Source organism: Perognathus longimembris, chromosome 28, assembly GCF_023159225.1.
Source record: "Perognathus longimembris pacificus isolate PPM17 chromosome 28, ASM2315922v1, whole genome shotgun sequence".
NCBI lineage: Eukaryota > Metazoa > Chordata > Mammalia > Rodentia > Heteromyidae > Perognathus > Perognathus longimembris.
This window is the reverse complement of record NC_063188.1, coordinates 18,749,996-18,772,124: the sequence shown is the minus strand read 5'-3', so window position 1 is coordinate 18,772,124 and position 22,129 is coordinate 18,749,996. Positions and strand designations below refer to the sequence as shown.

The 22,129-nt window shown below is 35.5% G+C and overlaps 1 protein-coding gene across 1 annotated transcript; it reads right to left on the bottom strand.

Annotated features, from left to right (window-relative positions):
• Positions 1-6,393: 6,393 nt before the first annotated feature.
• Positions 6,394-7,527, bottom strand: LOC125343839 (actin-related protein T1-like). Its single transcript, XM_048336409.1, has one exon. It carries the CDS (start codon positions 7,525-7,527, stop codon positions 6,394-6,396), a length of 1,134 nt encoding a protein of 377 aa, XP_048192366.1.
• Positions 7,528-22,129: the final 14,602 nt, after the last annotated feature.

The following is a 22,129-nucleotide window of genomic DNA, read 5'->3' as shown; positions in this document are numbered from 1 at the left end:
TTCAATTAATGGGGAGTAAAGAACAAACTTGAAACAAAGGTCAAAGGCATGGATAGATGATGTAACTATGTTAATTAATAAGTTAAAGCAAATTAATGTATATCAAATAGCCAGATCTATTATCATAGATCAAGTATTTGAATATATAGGAACAATTTCTCATGTAAAGAAACAAAAATACAAAGTAATAAAATCAAGATATCTAGGGATGTTGATTGCAGAGAAGTTATCTAGCATTGTAAACTAATAATATTAAGGATGAAGCAAAAAGTTTGATGACTGTGGAAATAGTCGTGCTTCAAGAAAATAAGAAAATAAATTAAAAAGAAGAAACTAAAATAAAATATTAAACATGTTAGGAAGAATAAACTGCTAAGTAAGAGTTGAATACTTTACATAAAGTTCTTTCAAAAGATGAAGAGAAAATAATGACACAATAAATAAAAATACAGCATTCTTTCATAGATGATCTCAATAGAAAAATAATCATGAAAGAAGAACTGATATTCAAGATGGTGGATTAGAGATTCTTATCACATTCCTGTACCTAAACAAATCTAAAACAAAACCCTATATATCTAGCTCCTGAGCTGTATAGGCATTAACAGCTAAAAATGAGGTAGGATTAGAAGTGGAGGGAAAACATGGCAGAAAGACAAGAGGGAACCAACTAAGCTCTCTCCAAATAAAGAGTTTTAGGATCCCACTAGATTGTCCACATCTAGAGTCATGCCAAGTAAGCTGTAAGTGTACAGAGATTTATACTAAAGATGAAAATTGTAAACTGCCTGCATAAGAAGACAGAATAAGTGCCTACTGGCAGAAGCAACAAGAGTGGTGGCGGCTGAGCCTGCAGGGTTTCCACATACCTTCTGTACAAATTTACAGAACAGGAACAGGGAGCTCACAGCCCAGCCAGCCGTACTTGTACACAGACAACTCATCACATCATGGACAGTCTGAAATACAAAGGGAAAGCATGGGCAACCCCAAAGAGATATCCTTTCTCGTTCCCAGGAACAGAATCTGGAAGGGAACTCCTCCTCCTACCCAAGAAAAACATCATTTTTGAAAGTCGCAAAGAGCCTAGCAGAGCATCTGCCTAGAAACACTGCCGAGTGAAGCAGTGACATTTTTGAAAAGGAAAAATGAACCTAATGCTCTTGCATCACCACTCTCTGGAAGAAATCAAAAGGCCAGTGCAGAGGAGGCAGCTGTACTGGATGGGGGTTAGAGAAGGAAGACCATCATGGAGCAAGGACAAACTCAGCATTCCAGAGATAATGCCCCTCAGCTCCCTGCCAGTCAAGCACCTTGGAATTACAAAACCAGAAGTCTTTAAAATCTCATTGAAAACAAAAACTGGACAGGTCCTAAAAGCTGAGGGCAATTTCAGTCTGGGTTAAGGAGGGTCTCAGGAGACAGAACACCGGGGAAGGCCACTGATTCCACATATACCCAAGTACCATCCAAACCCAAAAGCACTGTGGAGATACTAGGCAGCAGATAAACAGCAACCTCCTTCCTGTTCTGTCACGCAAAGCAACTCCCCACTCCTCAGTGCAGCATTAGGCTAGAGGTTAATATGCAAATTTTATAAGGCAGAGTTCTGCCATTCAAACAAACTGATTCGAGAATTCATCTGTTTCCCTTGAATTGTAAGGAAGGTTCAGACCTGGGTGGGGGTGGGGGGCGGAAATCTAGGTAACAATCACACCCTAATATCAAGAAAGATTCCAAATCCAACTATGGCCCAACCCTGTATAAGAAAGCAGTGCAGTTCCCAACCTACACACACCACAGATGGCTCCAATCTGTGAAATAAGGACTCCACCACCACCCCTTCTCATGCTGCCTAGATCTTGGCCACAAAGAAAGTTGATCACAAGCAAGGAAATCAAATACTCCACTTAATAGATGGCATAACATACGTTGGGAGATATGAGGTCCTCTAAACAAATTAATGGACAGGACCTTTTTTTTTTATTCTTCTTAGGGCTTGTTTTTTTTATTTCTTTCTATTTTATGTTCTATGGTGATTATTAGGCCTCATTCTTAGTTGCATGTATACATAATTCTGGTTATATTTTTTATTTGGTCTGTTTTCTACTACTTGATTGTTTATTTTTAAGATTTATTATTCATATATATATATATATATGTCCATATATATATATATGAGAGAATACACAGAAAATCAAATCAAGGAAGAAGTAAAAAGAAGACATAAAACAAAGCTTTGATAAAGGGACTAAAAACATAAAAAATGCCAATTAGAGACTTGGAAAATAAAAAACAAAAGAAATCATTGACAGCTGATTAGGTGACCTAGAAGACAATGTTTCTGGAATTGAAGATAGAGTAGGTATTATAGAGGAACAACAAACAAGTATTCAGAAAAAATCAGAAGAAAGAAAAGTCCTTACAGGGATTCAGGACTCAATCAGTAGACCTAATTTAAGAGTAATAGATATTTAAGAAGGTTAAGAGAAGGAACCAAAAGAAGAAGGACATATATTTAATAGAACTCTAGCAGAGAACATCCAAAACGATAGGCTCATTCAGATACAAGAAGCCTTTATAACCCTAAACAGACCAGACCAGAAGAAGATATCCCACTCCCATATTACAAACCACACAGGATCAATAGAGACCAAAGAAAGGATCCTTAAAGCTGTCAGGGAGAAAAGATTAATTTCATATAAAGGAAAATCAATCAGAATATCTACTGATTTCTATACCAAGAGCATGAAAGCAAGGAGGGCCTGGAATAAGGTATGCTACACCTTAAAGACAAACAACTACCAATCAAGCACCGTGTACTGAGAAAAGCTTTCCTTTATAACCAGTGGAAAAATAAAAACCTGCACAAGTAAAACATGAAACCATTTATCTCTACCAAACCAGAAATAGAAAAGATACTTAAAGACATACTTAATATAGAAAACCAACAAGAGCATAGTATTAGAAAAGAAAGGGCCCCTTGCAAGAGAACCAGATAAATGGAGTACAAAATGTCACAACACAGCCCCTAAGGAGGTGGATAATGTGGCATGAACTATCAAATACTTCTCAGTGATATCTCTGAATATTAAGGGACTTAACTATCCAATTAAATGACAGACTGGTTAATTGGATCACAAAGCATGATCCATCCATCTTCTTGCCCACAAAAATAAACATATTCTGAAAGTGAAAGGCTGAATTGAAATCTATCAAGGAAGACCTTATTTAATCACCTGTGAGTCATTGAAGACATCAGAATGGAAATTCAAATGTTTATAAAATTTAAGAAAAATGAACACACAAAATACCAGCTCCTGCCAGATGCCAGAGGCTCACTCCTGTAATTCTAGCTACTCATGAGGCTGATATCTGAGGATCATAGTTCAATGCTATTCCAGGCAAGAAAGTCCATGAGCCTCTTATCTTCAATTAACCAACAGAAAACCAGAAGTGGTGCTGTGGTTCAAAGTGATAGAGCACTGTTTTTGAGCTGAAGAGCTCAGGGACAGTGACCTGGCCCAGAGTTCAAGCCCTATGACTGAACCCCCTCCACAAAAAAAATACCATCTCCTCTGGGAGAGAGCAAAGGTAGTACTCAGTGCAAAATTTATAGCTCTGAGGGCCTACATTAACAAATTGGAGGGGCTGGGAATATGGCATAGTGGCAAGAGTGCTTGCCTGGTATACATGAAGCCCTGGGTTCGACTCCCCAGCACCACATATATAGAAAATGGCCAGAAGTAGTGCTGTGGCTCAAGTGGCAGAGTGCTAATCTTGAGCAAAAAGAAGCCAGGGACAGAGCTCAGGCCCTGAGTCCAAACCCCAGGACTAGCAAAAAAAAAAAAATTATCATTAACAAATTGGAGAGATCTTAAACCAATAATTTAATTATACACCTCAAGCTCCTTAATAAAGAGGAACAAGTAGATGGAAACAAATAATCAAAATTAAATCAGAAATAAATGACTAAGAGACCAAAAACCCATAGAAAGAATTAACTAAACCAAGAAGAGTTGCTTGTTTGAGAAAATTAACAAAAGTGAGCCTCTTACCATATCTGTCCTAAAAAAGATAACACATGCAAATAAATAAAATTAGAGACAAGAATGGAAACATTATGTCAGAAATAAGCAATATTCAGAAGACTATAAGGAAACACTTTGCAAACCTTTATCCTAACAAATTGGTGAATCTTGAAGGAATGGAAGACTCTCTAGCAAATATTGATATGACCAAACTAAGTCAAGATTTAAACTAAATAAATACACACATAGCAAGTAATGAAATTGAAATGGCAATAAAAGACCTCACACATACGAAAAGCCCAGGGTCAGATGGATTTATAGGCCAATATTATAAGGCCCTCAAAGGAAAATTCATCCTAATACACCTCAAATTCTTCAATGAAATTGAAAGGGGAAGATCATTACCAAACTCATTTTATGAAACCAGCATAACCCTTATCCCCAAATGAGAAAGAGAATTACAGACCCATCCATTAGATGAAAATTGAAGAAAACTTCTCAGTCAAATTCTGGCCAACCAACTTCAAGAACTAAGAAAAATGGTCATACACCATGATCAAAAAAGATTCAACGCAGGCTACACTAAAGCCACAGGCATGACCATGTTCATTGCAGCCATGTTTATCACATTCAAGATATGGAATCAACCCAGATGCCTCTCAGTGGACAAATAGATCAAGAAAATGTCACACACACACACATTGGAATTCTATGTGTCTATCAGAAAGAATGACATTATCCCATCTGTGAGAAAATAGAAACAGTTGGGTAAAAATTATACTAAGTGAAGTAAGCTACACCTAAGGAAACAGACTGTATAGTTTCCCTCATCTGTAATAATTACAATGTGCCTTTGAATTGACAAATAAACACAATGGATAGCAAAAGACAAATAATCACACTGGACATGTTTAAACAACAGTCTGAACATTCATACAGTGAGGATATTCTTAGGAGAGATATGAAAAGGCTCAGTAGCATTTGAACATATAAAACGATGCTTATCAAAATGAACTCCAAGAAATGGAAGCAAGAGTTTCTTTATTATACTGTTTGTGGTTTTCTTATTTTCTTCCCTTTTTTCTTTGGTTTACTCCCTTATGTCCCTATTTTTGAATTCTCTAATCTTTATTTTGTTTCTAATTTTATCTGATTTGGGGAGTCAAAGAGGAAACATAAATGGTGGGACAAAGGGTGAATCAATTCAGCAGTGAAACCCACTAAGAGTATGTTGGAAATCAATTTTACAACTGAGAGCAAATGAAGGTAGGGATGACACTGTTTCAAAGGAAATGGAGTCATTACCTGACTCATGTAACTGTAACCTCTCTGTACATCACCTTTACAACAAAATTTTTTAAAAATCTTAAAAACAGAGGTTCTATTATAAATAATTTCATCGACTTAAAGAGTTGAAGTGTTATATTGGAAAACTCCTATCAGGCATAAATTGTAGGCTACTTATCTCTTTTGTGCTCTGCTAACATCAGAACATAAATTAAAATTCTATTTGAGCTATTACAGGAGCTTCAAAATATTTCTTCATATTTCTTCATTCTAATTTTGTGTATGTATTTGTCTATGTATGTACTGATACTGCACTATTTGAACAATGCCTTAAAGACAGCTTTGGGGTGGTTATTTTGGAGATGGAATTTCATGGACCTTTCTTCCAAGATGGCTTCTCAACAAGATCCTCTAGGCCTCAGATAACTAGTTAGGAAGTAAATATTCTTGAAAATAAAAGTAAATGGGAAAAATATTATAACTATGTTTAAAAGATGATTATCAATTCCTTGAATGAGAGCAGAAATGTGGAGTTGGGAAAACCTTCAACAAATAAAAATTCCTGTACACAATATTCTTCCTCAAGAACACCTGACTTATTCCATATCAGAGAAAGAAATCCATTATATTAAAGACCCATCAAATGGAAATAATTTCTTAATTACTAAAAGATGAAATGACAATTTTACTACTAATTATACGCCCAGTACATACATTCTCTGATTATTATCAGCACCAAACCTATAAAAGACAGCAAGTTAAAATAATACAACTGCAGAAACTCCAGTTGGATTGAGATTCTAGGCTAGAGATTAATCTATTGCTGAATACCCTGTACATGGATGAATAGCATACCTAAAATTTTTTTTCAAAAGAAAAACTTAGCTATTTATAAGAAAAGAAGGGTAGAATACAATCACTTAAAAATTCATGACATATGTGGTAAGTAAATCTAGAACTAAAAGAAAGAGCTGAAAGCTGAAATGAGACAACACTTTTATTGAACCTTCTACTGAACGACCCCGGTAGTCCTGATTATCTTGCAATTTAAACTGAAACCTAAGTGCTGTGTTCTTTAAAAACATTTTCTCTGAACAACAGACTTCCCAAATTCCTTGAATTCGGCAGAGGTGACCCATCTCTGCTTGAAAGTGCTCAAACATGTCAGGACGGATGCACCAATCCAGGAAGAGAAACATCTGTCTGGAGAAGCTGTTATCTTTAGTGGGGTTCCCATGGGAACTAGTGGTTCCAGATCCTTCATGAGCCTTTCCTCTAAACCTGGGAAGAGAGTGTTGCCTCCAGAGAATACGATCTCTTCAAAGAGTTGCTTCTGGATGTCAGGGTCACACTTCTCAACACTGTTACAGACCATTTTAGGAAGTCCTGGGTCATGTGTTCCTAGCCTCCCTGGGGCAAAAAGAACCTCCGGAACCCTGCGCAGATGGTCCCCAATGTGGATGACATTCCCATCTGGCAATTTGTAGTGTCTGTAGAATTCGTGCTGTCTGTTTTGATATTCTTGGTTAGGCTCCAAGCTGACAAAGCAGAGTTTTTCTTTTAAGTCATCCACCACTGCTTTGTTGAGAAGACACGGGAAGATATATCCTCGAGATAGGAGGAGCCTTATGAGGTGCTCAGTTATATCCCTCCCTGCCACATAGAGCGTGGAGATGGAATGAGGCAGAGAGTAGCCCTCATAAATGGGGACAGTAGAAGTGACACCATCACCACTGTCCAATACCAGGCCGGTAACAAGGCCAGTAGCAGAGAGTGCTCCTACAGCATGGTTGAGCAGGTACAATGCAGGAACCCCAAATTTTTCAAACATAATTTCGGCAGTTTTCTCCCTAATATTCCTTGGGTTCAATGAATGTTCTGTAATCAGCACTGGCTGTTCCGTGGGTCTAACTTTTAGTTTCAAAGCAAAAAGATTGTACCAGAGTTTCTCCATGTCATCCCATCGGGTTATAAGCCCACGCTCAATGGGGTAGTGCAAATACAAGCTATCATATCTGTTCTGGGCTTCTTTACCTACAATGTACCTTTTACGATTTGCTCTTGCTGAAGGTATGCTGAATTTCGGGTGACCCACCACCGAGTTGATGACATGACGGGGTCCAATCTCTCCCGAGAGGCCAACTTTACATAATCCCGATCCGTTGTCAAAAATTACAGCTGGAACATCCAAAAGACGTGAATTAAACATGTCTGCCGCTGATGTACACTTCAGCAAAATTCACCAAGAGTATTAAGGATGCTTTCTGCTTAATGGATGTTTCTGGTACTTCAAAAGCCCCAAGATTTCTAAAGCTTTAAACTTCTTGCCCCGGTGAAAGTGGGAGGCTGGCTTTATCTACCAGAATACTTTTGTCCTTACCCCATGGATGTTGTCTGCTTTCTGGTGGTTCAGTGCCAGCTGGAGGCACATTTTTCAGGGTATTTGCCAGTTACATAACAATGCAGCTATGACAACGGTTGTCCTCAGGCTCAGTGTGGGGCGGGGTTTCTGAGCCTCCTGCACTCCTTATATGGTAAGACATGAAGCTAGGGCAGTACACTAAGGTGAAGGAAGCTTTAAGTAGCTGAAATCCCGAAGTAGAGACCTTGGTTAACAACAAATTTAGATGAAGACTGCCAATTTCTATTAAGTAATGTATATGAAGCTTTTACATTCACAATTCATTAGACAGACCATAGAAATGACAACACAAATAAACAATATATAAAATAATTACAGGTAAGAAATGAAGCTTCAAGGTTAGCCATGTTCTGTCATGGGAAGACTTAAAAATGTTGTTATTTTTTGTTGATTATTGTATTGGTGAATGCCATTCTGTGTGGGGCAAACTGGAGGGAATCAAATGAGAGCAAGATAAGATAACTAGTGTATAGCAGATAAATATGTTCAAAGTACTTTATATATGTGTTGAAAATAATATAACTAAACAGTTTTATAAAATAAAATGTTATTTATATATATTTTTATTATCAAACTGAATTACAGAGAGGTTACAGTTTCATACATTAGGCATTGGATACATTTCTTGTACTGTTTGTTACCTCGTCCCTCATTTCCCCCTCCCCCTCCCTCTTTCCCTTCCCCCTCCCCCCCAGGAGTTGTTCAGTTCAGTTCATTTTCACCAAACAGTATTGCTTTTGTAGTTGTTTGTCTTTTTTTACCCTGTGCCTCTCGATTTTGGTATTCCCTTCCAATCTCCTGGTTCTAATACCAGTATACCTGGTTTCCAATATACTCAGATAAGATACAAAGATAGTGTAGGTACAACCACAGGAAGATGATACAGGAATATCATCAATAATAGAGGCTACAGTTACATATGGCACGTTGAAAGTATTTAAAACTGTGATATAACAATCATTTCCATAACAGGGAGTTCATTTCACTTAGCATTATCTTATATGTTCATAAGGGTATAGCTATTGGGCTCCTGTGATCCTCTACTTTGACTTGCCTAAACCTGTGCTAATTATTTCCTATAAGGGAGAAAGGTTGGACAAATGGGACTACATCGAACTACAGAGCTTCTGCAGGGCAAAGGACATAGCTCGCAAGATAAACAGAAATCCCACAGATTGGGAGAAGATCTTTACCGGCAATTCAACAGACAAAGGCCTCATATCTAAAATATATGCAGAACTAAAAAAATTACCTTCATCCAAAACAATACCGCAAAGAACCAATAGCCCCCTCATCAAGTGGGCTAGAGACTTAAAAAGCGACTTCTCTGATGAGGAAATGAGAATGACCAAGAGGCATATGAAAAATGCTCTACATCACTGGCCATAAAAGAAATGCAAATCAAAACAACATTGAGATTCTATCTCACCCCAGCAAGAATGTCCTATATCAAGAAAACTAACAATAACAACTGTTGGAGGGGATGTGGCCAAAAGGGAACTCTACTTCATTGTTGGTGGGAATGTAAACTTGTTCAGCCATTCTGGCAAGCAGTATGGAGATTTCTCAGAAGGCTAAACATAGAACTCCCCTATGACCCAGCAGCCCCACTTTTGGGCATCTATCCAAAAGACCACAAACATAATCACACTGAAGCCACCAGAACAACAATGTTCATCGCACCACAATTTGTCATAGCTAGAATCTGGAACCAACCCAGATGCCCCTCAGTAGATGAATGGGTCAGGAAAATGTGTTACATATACACAATGGAATTTTATGCCTCTATCAGAAAGAATGGCATTGCCCCATTTGTAAGGCAATGGAAGGACTTCGAAAAAATTATACTAAGTGAAATGAGCCAGACCCAATGAAACATGGCCAATAAAATGTTATTTTTAAAAGTATAATCAGGAGCTGGGAATGTGGCTTAGTGGTAGAGTGCTTGCGTAGGATGCATGAAACCCTAGGTTTTATTCCTTAGCACCACATAAACAGAAAAGGCTAGAAGTGGTGCTGTGGCTCAAGAGGTAGAGTGCTAGCCTTGAGCAAAAGGAAGCCAGGGACAGTGCTCAGGCCCTGAGTCCCAACCTCAGGACAGGGCAAAAAATATATAAATAAAAGTATAATACAAATTATTTTTATCTAAATACATGTTAATATTTACCTAGAATTCAGTACTATTTTCCTTGAATTTTATGAGCTATATTCAGCACTTAGACTATAAAAACAGGATAAGAAATTTTAAAATATCCCATTAAAAATTCTCCTTGGAGCTGGGCTCTGGTGGCTCACATCTCTAATCTGAGCTACTCAGGAGGCTGAGATCTGAAGTTTGGACTTCCAAGCCAGCCCAGGAATGTAAATCTGTGAGACTCTTATCTCCAATATAGTATTCAGAAAAAGACAGCTGTGGCTAAAGTGGTAGAGTGGTAGACTTGAGCACAAAGAGGCTCAGGAACAGCACCCAGGACCTGAGTTCAAGCCCCAGGATATTTTGAGGAAAAAAAATTCTTGGAAGTATTTTGGTTTTAGTTTTGATCATTAACTGTTACAATAATGACATTTTAGGACAGATAATGAACTGTGTAAATATAGTAGATGTATACACAATCAAAAATTAAGATATAACATAAGCATAAAAATACACTACATAAATATTTTTTATTATTTTTCTTACTTCCTAGGTAAATATTTAGGATCATCAAATGTGAGGTTCCTAATATTTTCTGTTGCATCTGGAAATGTTTCAAGATAAGAGTATAATAAGGATATTGAAAAATAGCCTCTAACACTGTTACTTATATGCTTCAACCTAAATCTTCCCATTATCCTATTTCTGTATATTATTTTTAAACTTTATTCATTATATACTCAATTTAAAATAGCAACAAGAGATCATGACTGTTGTTTGAAGATTTTTTGAAGGTTGTTTATAAATTTTGGTAAACTGAAAATTAATTATACTCATTTGTATTTGTACTATCATATTTTGATTACATAGTTATAATCTGTGACTAAGTTTGATGTTTAGCTTTCTTTTCTTTTCTTTTTTTTTGGTCAGTCATGGGGCTTGAACCTGGGCACTGTCCTTGAGTTCTTCTGCTCAAGGCTAGTGCTCTACTACTTGAGTCCCAGTGCCACTGTGGGTTTTCTGGTGGTTAATTGGAGATAAGAGTCTCACAGGCTTTCCTGCCCAGGCTGCTTTGAGCTGTGATACTCAGATCACAGCTTTCTGAGCAGTTAGGATTATAGGCATGAGATACCAGTGCTCAGTTAGCTTTCATTTCTTATATCATATCTTCTTAACTTACAGCACATTGATTAACAGAAATAACAAGACAACTTTGTTTCCTCAATTTAAAATGAATATAATCACTTTTATTCTATTTTTGGTTGATGTTGTGAAGAAGTTTTGAAAGATATCCATTGTAAGGGTTAAAAGACTACCTTCCATTTTTCTTTTGCTAAAAATGTCTATCACTAATATTCATTAAATTTTATCAAATGATATCTGAGAATGTCTGTCAAGAATAAAAGCAGGGGCTGGGGATATAGCCTAGTGGCAAGAGTGCCTGCCTCGGATACACGAGGCCCTAGGTTCGATTCCCCAGCACCACATATACAGAAAACGGCCAGAAGCGCGCTGTGGCTCAAGTGGCAGAGTGCTAGCCTTGAGCGGGACAGTGCTCAGGCCCGGAGTCCAAGGCCCAGGACTGGCCAAAAAAAAAAAAAAAAAAAAAAAAGAATAAAAGCAGTATATGTTTACCTATACTGTATTTATTTAAATGAATTAATACCCTATTTTTAAAACAATCTACACTAATCTTGGAACAAACATAATAAAAATTAATACATTGTTTCAAATATTCTTATTTTAGTTTTAAAAATATTTTATAAAGCATGTCTATATCAATATTTGTAAGATAGACATACTTAATTTTTCTTCAACTTTTTCATAAATATTTACAAATGCAGATTTTTAAAGTACATTGTGGTTTCCTTTTTCTAAAATTAACTGATAACTTTGGGTCTAAATATGAGCTTTGATTTGTTAATCTGGCTTTTAAAACTGCCTAGAACATAAGAAATTTAAAGAAAAAGAATTCCTTTGTATCAGATTTTTAATATAATATTTGAGCATTAAATGAATGTACTTAAGGGTAAATTTTAAATTCCGCCATGTGGAAATAGCTGAAAAACTATCAAATACTATAAACTATCAAACTATCTAAATTCAACTTAAATTTGTTTATACTTTTGTTATAAGTCTTCCTGCTTGGCCATCTATTATTCAGGTAATCACTAATATTTTTCCTGTCATTGCTTGTTAATATACACTTTCTGGAATTGTATATAAATAGAAGTATATAGTTTATACTTAATTTTTGAAGCATCCTTCAGCACAATTAAAATGTTTATTTATGCTATTTTATATGATAACTAGTAACGTTCTAAATAAAATTTGTAATTATCATTTAAAATAATGGTAAGTAGTGCCAGGGATGCACTACTAAATACTAGCCTTGCTATTAAAGAATTAACACTACTCTACGAACATAATTTTTAATTTTTCCCTATATTCTTTGAAACATTGTAGAGATTTGATTTTGTTTTACTATAATGCTAATGAAAGTAAAATTCTTATTTGCTCCTGTAGTTCTCTGAAAGTGTTTTAAGCTATGTTTTTCTGTCATTCTCATGTTCAAATCCAATAAGAAAGTAGTCTTTCTCATGATGTTGTCTGTATTATTTAACTTCATAGTATTTTGAATGCTTTCTTTGTGCCTTATATGCCTCATTGTAAATAATTCCTTTATAATTATCTTTTAGTAAATGAAGTATATATTAATGTGCAGCTGGTATTAAACATATCTTTGAGATTTTAATATTGATACATAAATTTTATTTCTGCAAATTATTCATTTTTGCTTCATTTATTTAAATTTCCTTGGCTATTTTCAAAATCACTTTCCGCTTAATCTCTTCTGGTATTTCTTTAAACAAACACAACAAGTCAATTTGTCTATATTTTACCACTTTTTTTTTTTTACCAGTCCTGGTCTTGGACTCAGGGCCTGAGCACTGTCCCTGGCTTCTTTGTGCTCAAGGTTAGCACTCAGCCACTTGAGCCACAGCGCCACTTCTGGCCATTTTGTATATATGTGGTTCTGGGGAATTGAACCCAGGGCTTCATGTATACAAGGCAAGCACTCTTGCCACTAGGCCATATTCCCAGCCCTATATTTTACCACTTTTAACTTCTCTAATGACTTCATCTTTTAGTCTAATTTTGCTATAGTTTCACCTAGTTCTTGTTAGATTTTTCTCATGGTTTTGTGATTTTGCATGCTCATATTCATTAGTCTAGTTAGAGGAAGTACTCTCTACAGATGATTTTCATTTGTCTGCCTCAAATGTCCAGAGAAATTAAAGTCTGAAAAGAATCAAATAACATGCTTGTCTTTCAGTGTGCCAGGGAAGCCAGGCTTTGTGATTTTGTAGTAAGAGCTCAGTGAGAAATGGCTCTTAGAATTTTCTCCAGTAAATAACTTTAAATTCTTCAAGCTTAGAGAAATATTAATTTAAATAAATTGTACTTTGAGAAGTAATTGGACATTTACTCTAATTTGCCTTAGCAATTGGCTTAATGAAGAGATCTTCAAGATCTACTTTGTATGTGCTTTAACATTTCTGATATAATAATTTCTCCTTAAAACTATAAAAAAACAATCTTAAAGTTCACTGAAGTTAGCAAAAGAACTCCTGTTGGTAATTTAATTTAGTGCCTAGCTACATTCTCATGATTAAATTCTCCCTCAATACATTCCATATTAGCACTGCCTTTTTATTGTGGTAAAGCAGACATAATACATAGATAACCATTTTATCCAATTTTAAGTGCATAATTCTATGACATTAAGTATAGATATAGTTCGATGTCACCATCAATGTCCATTTCTAGACCTTTTAATTTATTTTAGTTCCCCACCCCTGGTAACAATAGGTATACTTTCTGTCTTTATGGAATCATGCAACATTTCTCTGCTAGTGGACATTTTACTTCCCTTAATCTGAGGTCTTCAAGGTTGATCCATCTTGTGGCATGTGTCAGAATTTATTTCTATCATCAAGATCAATAGTATGCCATTTTATATATCGATTCTAATTTATCCATTCATCTGTTTCATTGTTTATATATTTTATCAATTGCATGTAATTTGGCTTTGAACATGGTATTGAAATATTTTTGTGTCTCTGCTTTCACATTTTTGTAACATATACAAAGAAATATAATTGTTAAATTAGGTGAGGTTTTACATTTTTAATTTTTAGGTTATTATCTATTATCATATTTTTCTTCATAGAATCTTTAACTGAACTATACTGGCTTCAAATTCCATGCAACCTGTAGAGATTTTAGTGAAAATGGTCTTTCTAATGAGAGAGGGGTTGGAATGATAATATATTTTCCTAATGATTTATAATATTGAGCCTCCTTTTATGTACTTTCTGTTCAATTGCATGATTTTCTTTGGATATGTAACAGTTCAGTTTGACCACTGATACATAAAGAGCACATCTATTTTCTTGGTTCCATTGATTCAATTTGCAGCAAAGCCAAAGACCTATCCAGGTCCGAAGTTTTCAGTGTCACTAGTTGAAGAGTTAAGAGACCTTAATAATACTGATGGTTCTGACCAGCTTTTATTCTCTATTGACTGCTAACTGTATTCACGAACATACTTCCCATATTCAAGTATCTATTTTAATATCTGTCTTCTGTCCAACATAATGAAAGTATTGTTTCTACCAGAGGTCTGGAAAAACTCTCTAAAAATAGGTTTTTGTCTAAGTACTTCACTAGCAAATTGGTATGAAGAGCAGAATAGACAGCACCTGACATGCTTTAGAGACTCATTTTGAAAGCATTTATGAGATACAATCAGACCTTGTTGAAGGGGAATCCTACTATACATGTTGTATCTTAGAGTTTGAAGGGTTGGAAACATAGTTATTATAAGAACAATAGAATTTTATGTCATTTGCTAAGTGATATCACTGGGTTGGAGAAAGATAGTGAAATTCGATAGCTGAACTACATAAGACCTCCTGGAATAGCATATGTGATGATTTTTGTCAGTTACAGCTAGACAAATACATAATGATCATGCCTAGAATTTTTTATCTTTACATGCCAGCTAACTAATGCTGTATTATATTTTATATAATTATGTTTTTACATTGTATAAATGTATTATTTTTTGGAAGAACTAGCAGATTTTTACACAGAAGGATGTGCATGGATATAAAACAAGAATTTGAGGCCCACTGAAACATTGTTTCATTTGTGAATATTTCCAAGTAAGTAGGTCATCCTACAATGGAAATACCTTTTTCTCTTTAAACAGATGTTAAATTGTGAGTATTCTTTGATGCAATGTTTTACTTCTGTTACTTTAAAATAAGCATGAAACACTTTCTATTATCAATTTTCTTTTAAGAAAATAAGCCAAATAATCCCTCAGAAATTTAAAAATATGGAATATATTTTCCTAAGATTTAATACTGGAGCTGAATTTCAACTATTAATTGGTTTAACTAGGTGATCTTAGCAGACTTATTCAATTTAATTTCAGTTAGCCAAATTATTTTATACTTTTCTCTCATATAAATTCAATTTTATAATTATTGCTTCCCAGATACTATGTAATTAGTACCATAATCTTAATGTTGTTATATGTGTCATTCCTACAAAATACAAATAAATTGTAATTCACTTAGTAGGAACCATGTGATCAAATAAAGTATGATTACACAATAACATACAACTAACATAATGATGTAATGTGGTATTGAAAATCTATAAATAAGGTCATGGGGGTTGTCAACTTGTTTGAAAGTGATGATATTCAAAAGTTTCAAGTAGTGCTTGAGAAAAGTCATGGAATTGAATTACCAGGGAGTAATGTACAGGAGACAAATCTCAAATCTTGAAAGTTGAAGTGATGCAATAGCTCAATGGATTTCATAGGATATACCAACAAGCCTTTCTTTTTTTTTTTTTTTTTTTTTTTGCCAGTCCTGGAGCTTAAACTCAGGGCCTGAGCACTGTCCCTGGCTTCATTTTGCTCAAGGCTAGCACTTTGCCAACTTGAGCCACAGTGCCACTTCTGGTCTTTTCTATATATGTGGTGCTGAGGAATTGAACATAGGGCTTCATGTATACGAGGCAAGCACTCTTGCCACTAGGCCATGCTCCAAGCCCATCCATAAGCCTTTTATTTCATGAATATTAATTTAATGTTTTAATAAGTATGTAACTATGTCACTGAAAATGTTAACTTTTTTAAACTTTTTTAAATGTTAACATATTTTAATAACTAATTGCAGTTATAAAATTGGAAATTTTGGAGATTTGGGGCAATGAAAACTCCTATGAAACAATTTCACCTCTCACTATGAATATATAATATAAAATGCCCTTCTATTAATTATGGAATTTGTATTCAGTCACATCTTCTATATATTTTCTTCTTAAAGACGCACTATAACAGTACAAGAAATGTATCCAATGCCCAACGTATGAAACTGTGGCCTCTCTGTACATCAGTTTGATAATAAAAATTTGGAAAAAAAAAAGACGCACTATAAATAATGATTTACTTTAAGAAGTGCAGTACGTAGTATATATTATATTGCATAACAAAGTAAGGGCTAAGGCGGGCCTCAAATAGAAGAGCTCATGGCTACCATGTAGTATGAAACATTAATACTGTATACATACACATATATGCTTTCTTTTGTAATTAAAAATATACTTTATGCTGAGAACCTGTCGATTATGCCTGTAATCTTAGCTACTCAGGAAGCTGAGTAACCCAGGTTGGAAAGTCCATGAGAGTCTTATCTCCAACTAACCATCAGAAAACTGGAAGTGGTGCTGTAGCTCAAAATGGTAGAACACTAATCTTGAGTGAAAAAGCTTAGGCCATGAGTTCAAGCACCAGGACTGACAAAAATAAAAAAAATACTATCCCCACAATGATTGGAATATGAACTAATTGCTCATTGTGCTTTAATAGGAAAATCTAAAATATTGCTTACCCAGCATGAGCTGGAATAATTTCTTACAATAATTCCATCAACATAAATAATTATATTACTGTAGATATTGAAGACCTCAAAATGAAGTGCTTATTCTTCACATTGCTTTATTTGGTTCTACACAGTATTAATTAACAAGAATATGTAAAAGTCTTCATACTGTACAATGTTCATTTGTGATTTAAAAATATATTTTATGAATAAAATAATAAATTAGTGAAACAATAAAATGTTTCCCTTTTGGGCAAAATAGAAAACAATTATGGCAAAGGGTTGCATTGTATCATTATTCCTAGTCAATGGCATATTTCTCTTATATAAAAAAGTATTTATTCTACATAAGTAACCTAAAATGTTAATTCCAAAGTAATTTTCATTTTAATACTTTCCTAAGTATATCAGAAATATAAATTTTTCCATCATACCAATGGTGTAGTGTCTCTTAATAATCATGTTAAAATTCCTTTAGAATGTTCTTTATTTTTAATAACAGCACTTTGAGTTTTCTTTCAAGATGTCATACTTTCTTTCCTTTTTTTTCTCCAGTACTATGATTTGAACTCAGGGTTTGGGCACTGTCTCTTGTTTTTATTGTGCTCAAGGTTGGTGCTCTACCACTTGAGGCACAGCCCTACATCCAGGTTTTAGATGCCTATTTGTAGATAAGACTCACAGGTTTCATGTCCAGGCTTAGTTTAAACCAAGATCTTCCACACTCAGCCTCTGGAGTAACTTTAAAAACAAAAAAAGTGTCTCATTCTATGAAGCCAGTATAACCCTCATCCCAAAACCAGGCAGGGACTCATCACGGAAAGAGGACTATAGACCGATCTCCCTGATGAATATAGATGCAAAAATTCTCAACAAAATTCTGGCCAATCAATTTCAACAGGTCATCAAAAAAAATCATACACTACGATCAAACTGGATTCATCCCAGGGATGAAAAGTTGGTTTAATATACGCAAGTCAATTAATGTAATCCACCACATCAAAAGGAGCAAGATAAAGAACTACATGGTTTTATCTCTGGATGCGGAAAAAGCGTTCGATAAAATCCAGCACCCATTTATGCTAAAAGCCCTGGAAAAACTGGGATTCCAGGGAACATTCCTGAATATAATCAAGACACTTTATGACAAACCAACAGCAAGCATAACTATAAATGGTGAAAAACCAAAGCCATTCCCTTTAAAATCAGGAACAAGGCAGGGATGTCCACTCTCTCCCCTGCTCTTCAACATAGTACTAGAATTCCTAGCCAGAGCAATCAGGCAAGAGGAAAATATAAAGGGGATCCAAGTAGGTAAAGATGAAGTTAAACTCTCTCTCTTCGCAGATGACATGATCCTATACCTAAAGAATCCCGTAGACTCTACCCCCAAACTACTAGAGCTGATCCAAAACTTTGGCAAAGTTGCAGGATATAAAATAAACCTTCAAAAATCAATGGCCTTTCTCTATGCAAACGACCCAAAGACCGAGGCTGATATCAGGAAAGCAACACCCTTTGCAATAGCCCCCCAAAACATAAAATACCTAGGAATAACCTTAACCAAAGAAGTGAAAGACCTCTTTGAGGAGAACTTTAAACCCTTGAAAAACGAAATTAAGTCAGAACTAAAGAAATGGAAAAACCTCCCATGCTCCTGGATTGGGAGGATTAATATAATCAAAATGGCAATATTGCCAAAGGCTATCTACAAATTCAATGCAATACCCATTAATATCCCAACACCATTTTTTAATGAAATAGAGGAAGCAATCCAGAAATTCATATGGAACAATAAAAGACCTAGAATAGCAAAAACAATCCTAAGCAGAAAAAACAGTGCTGGGGGAATTACAATACCCAACTTCAAGTTGTATTATAAAGCTATAGTAATAAAAACAGCTTGGTATTGGCACTAAAACAGGCCTGAAGACCAATGGAACAGAATTGAAGACCCGGGAATGAACCCACAGAACTACGCCTACTTAATATTTGATAAAGGGGCTAAAACAATAGTTTGGAAGAAAGATAGCCTCTTTAACAAATTGTGCTGGAAAAACTGGCTCAACACATGCAACAAACTAAAACTAGATCCATATATATCACCCTGCACTAAAATCAATTCCAAATGAATTAAAGACCTTGAAATCAAAACAGACACCCTGAAAACACTAAAGGAAGAAGCAGGAGAAACACTTGGGCTCCTTGGCACAGGACGGAACCTCCTTAACAAAGACCCTGAAAGGCTACAAATCAAAGAAAGGTTGGACAAATGGGACTGCATTAAACTGCAGAGCTTCTGCACGGCAAAGGACATAGCTTGCAAGATAAACAGAAATCCCACAGACTGGGAGAAGATCTTTACCGGCCATTCAACGGACAAAGGCCTCATATCTAAAATATATGCAGAACTAAAAAAATTACCTTCCTCCAAAACAAAACCGCAAAGAACTATTAGCCCGCTCATCAAGTGGGCTAAAGACTTACAAAGAGACTTCTCTGATGAGGAAATGAGAATGGCCAAGAGACATATGAAAAAGTGCTCTAGATCACTGGCCATAAAAGTAACGCAAATCAAAACAACATTGAGATTCCATCTCACCCCAGTAAGAATGTCATATATCAAGAAAACTAACAATAACAGTTGTTGGAGGGGATGTGGCCAAAAGGGAACCTTACTTCATTGTTGGTGGTAATGTAAACTGGTTCAGCCACTCTGGCAAGCAGTATGGAGATTCCTCAGAAGGCTAAATATAGAACTCTCCTATGACCCAGCAACCCCACTTTTGTGTATTTATCCAAAAAACCACAATCAAAATCACAGTAATGCCACCAGCACAACAATGTTCATTGCAGCGCAATTTGTCTTAGCGAGAATCTGGAACCAACCCAGATGCCCCTCCGTAGACGAATGGATCAGGAAAATGTGGTACATATACACAATGGAATTTTATGCCTCTATCAGAAAGAATGACATTGCCCCATTTGTAAGGAAATGGAAGGACTTGGAAAAAATTATACTAAGTGAAGTGAGCCAGACCCAAAGAAACATGGACTCTATGGTCTCCCTTATTGGGAATAATTAGCACAGGATTAGGCAAGCCACAGCAGAGGATCACAAGAGCCCATTAGCTATACCCTTATGATCACATAAGATGATGTTAAGTGAAATGAACTCCATTTTATGGAATTGATTGTTATATCACAGTTGTAACTACTTTCAACATCCCATGTGTATCTGTAGTTTATACTGTTGATGATGTTCTTGTATCACCTTCTTGGATTGTACCTACACTATCTCTGTAATCTTATCTTTGTATATTGGAAACCGTGTATACTGGTATTAGAATCAGGAAATTGAGAGGGAATACCAAAATTGAGAGAAAAAGGGTAAATTAAGAGAAACAACAACAAAAGCAATACTTGCAAAACTGTATGGTGTAAGCGAACTGAACCCCTCAGGGGGGGAAAGGGGGAGGGGGGAGGGGGGTATGAGGGACAAGGTAACAAACAGTACAAGAAATGTATCCAATGCCTAACGTATGAACCTGTAAACTCTCTGTACATCAGTTTTATAACAAAACATTTTTTTAAAAAAGAGAAAAAAAATAAAGTTACATACCCAGTATGTTAAAAAAAAAAGTGTATCTCCTGAGCCTTGTAACTTTTTTTTTTAATTTAGGATTTTAGTTTTTAATTGTTTTGTGTAGTTGATACACTGTTTACAGTTACACAAATTAAGTACTATTCTTCTTGAACCATTTCTCCCTTCCATAACTCTCTCCCAGTTTTACCTCCCAGCCCCACCCATAAGATATCCAGTTCATTTTCTACATAGTATCTGGTGAGTGTCACTGTTGTATTTGTTCATACTTGTTCCACCTTTTATGTGCCTTCTCTTCCCTTCCCCAATACAAAGTAACACGCAATACAAAAATAAAAGAGAACAAAAACAGCAACAATGGAAACTAGAGAGTGTCTCTTGTTTCCTTTTTTTTTAGTTCATTTCATAGAATATTATTTTATAAGATTATCTGTCCATAGCTATTGATCCTTTGCCCACTACTCTTATGCTTAGCCTCCTTTAGACTCTGTATGTTAATGTCTAGGGTCCTCTATAATCGATCATGACCTGGCTTTATTTGCTTTGGTCATTCAGTGTGTTTACTTTTAGATTTAGAGGCACACTCTAGTTACCACCAATGAGGGAAACCATGCAGCCTAAGTTTCTTTGGGTCTAGCTTACTTCACTTAATATAATGTTTTTGAAGGCTTTCCATTTCTCTACACATGATACAATATCATTCTTTTTGATGGATGAGTAGAATTCCATTATGTATATATACCACATGTTCTTGATCCATATGTCTAATAAAGGACATCTAGGTTGGTTCCATGACTTGGCTATAGTAAACAATGCTGCAATTAACATGGTTGTGCTGGTGGCTTTAGTTTCACTTGGTATGTGGTCCAGTGGATAAATATCCATGAGTGGAATTGCTGGGTCATAGATAAGCTCTATGTTTAGTCATTTAAGGAACATCCATCCTGTTTTCCAGAGTGGTTAAACAAGTTTACAATATCCCAACAGTGTAATAGGGTTCTCTTTTGGCCACATCCCTGCCAGCATTTATTATTGTTAGTTTTCCTGATAATGGCCTTTCTGACTGGAGTGAGGTAGAATCCCAATATTGTTATGATTTGCATATCTTCTATGGCCAGAAATGTTGAAAACGTCTTCATGTGTCTACTAGCTATTCTTTTTTCTTCCTTTGAGAAGTCCCTCTTTAGGTCTTTAGCCCATTTAATAATTGGGTTTGGGGTTTTTTTGAGGGTTTATTTTGGGGGAATTTAATTTTTTAACCACTAAGAGCATGTTGGATATCAGCCCCTTGTATGTTGCATAGCTAGTGAAAATTTTCTGTGAGTTTTCTATTTATATTGCTAGCTACATATGTCCTTTGTTAAGGAGAAGCTCTTCAGTTTGATATAATCCAATCTATCCAGTATTTATTTGATTCATTGTGATTCTGGATTTTTGTTTAGGAAGTTTTTCCCATGGCTAGAATTCTTACATTTTCCCCAACCTCTTCCCATAATATTTTCACAGGATCTGACCTTACATTGAGGTGTTTGATCTATTTAGAATTGATTATGATATATGGGTATCTAGGTTCCTTTTTCTGCATGTAGATAGCCAATTTTGCAAGCACCATTTGTGGAATTGGCTTTCTTCCAATCTATGTTTTTGGCTCCTTTATTTAATATTAGGTAGCTATATGTTTGTGGG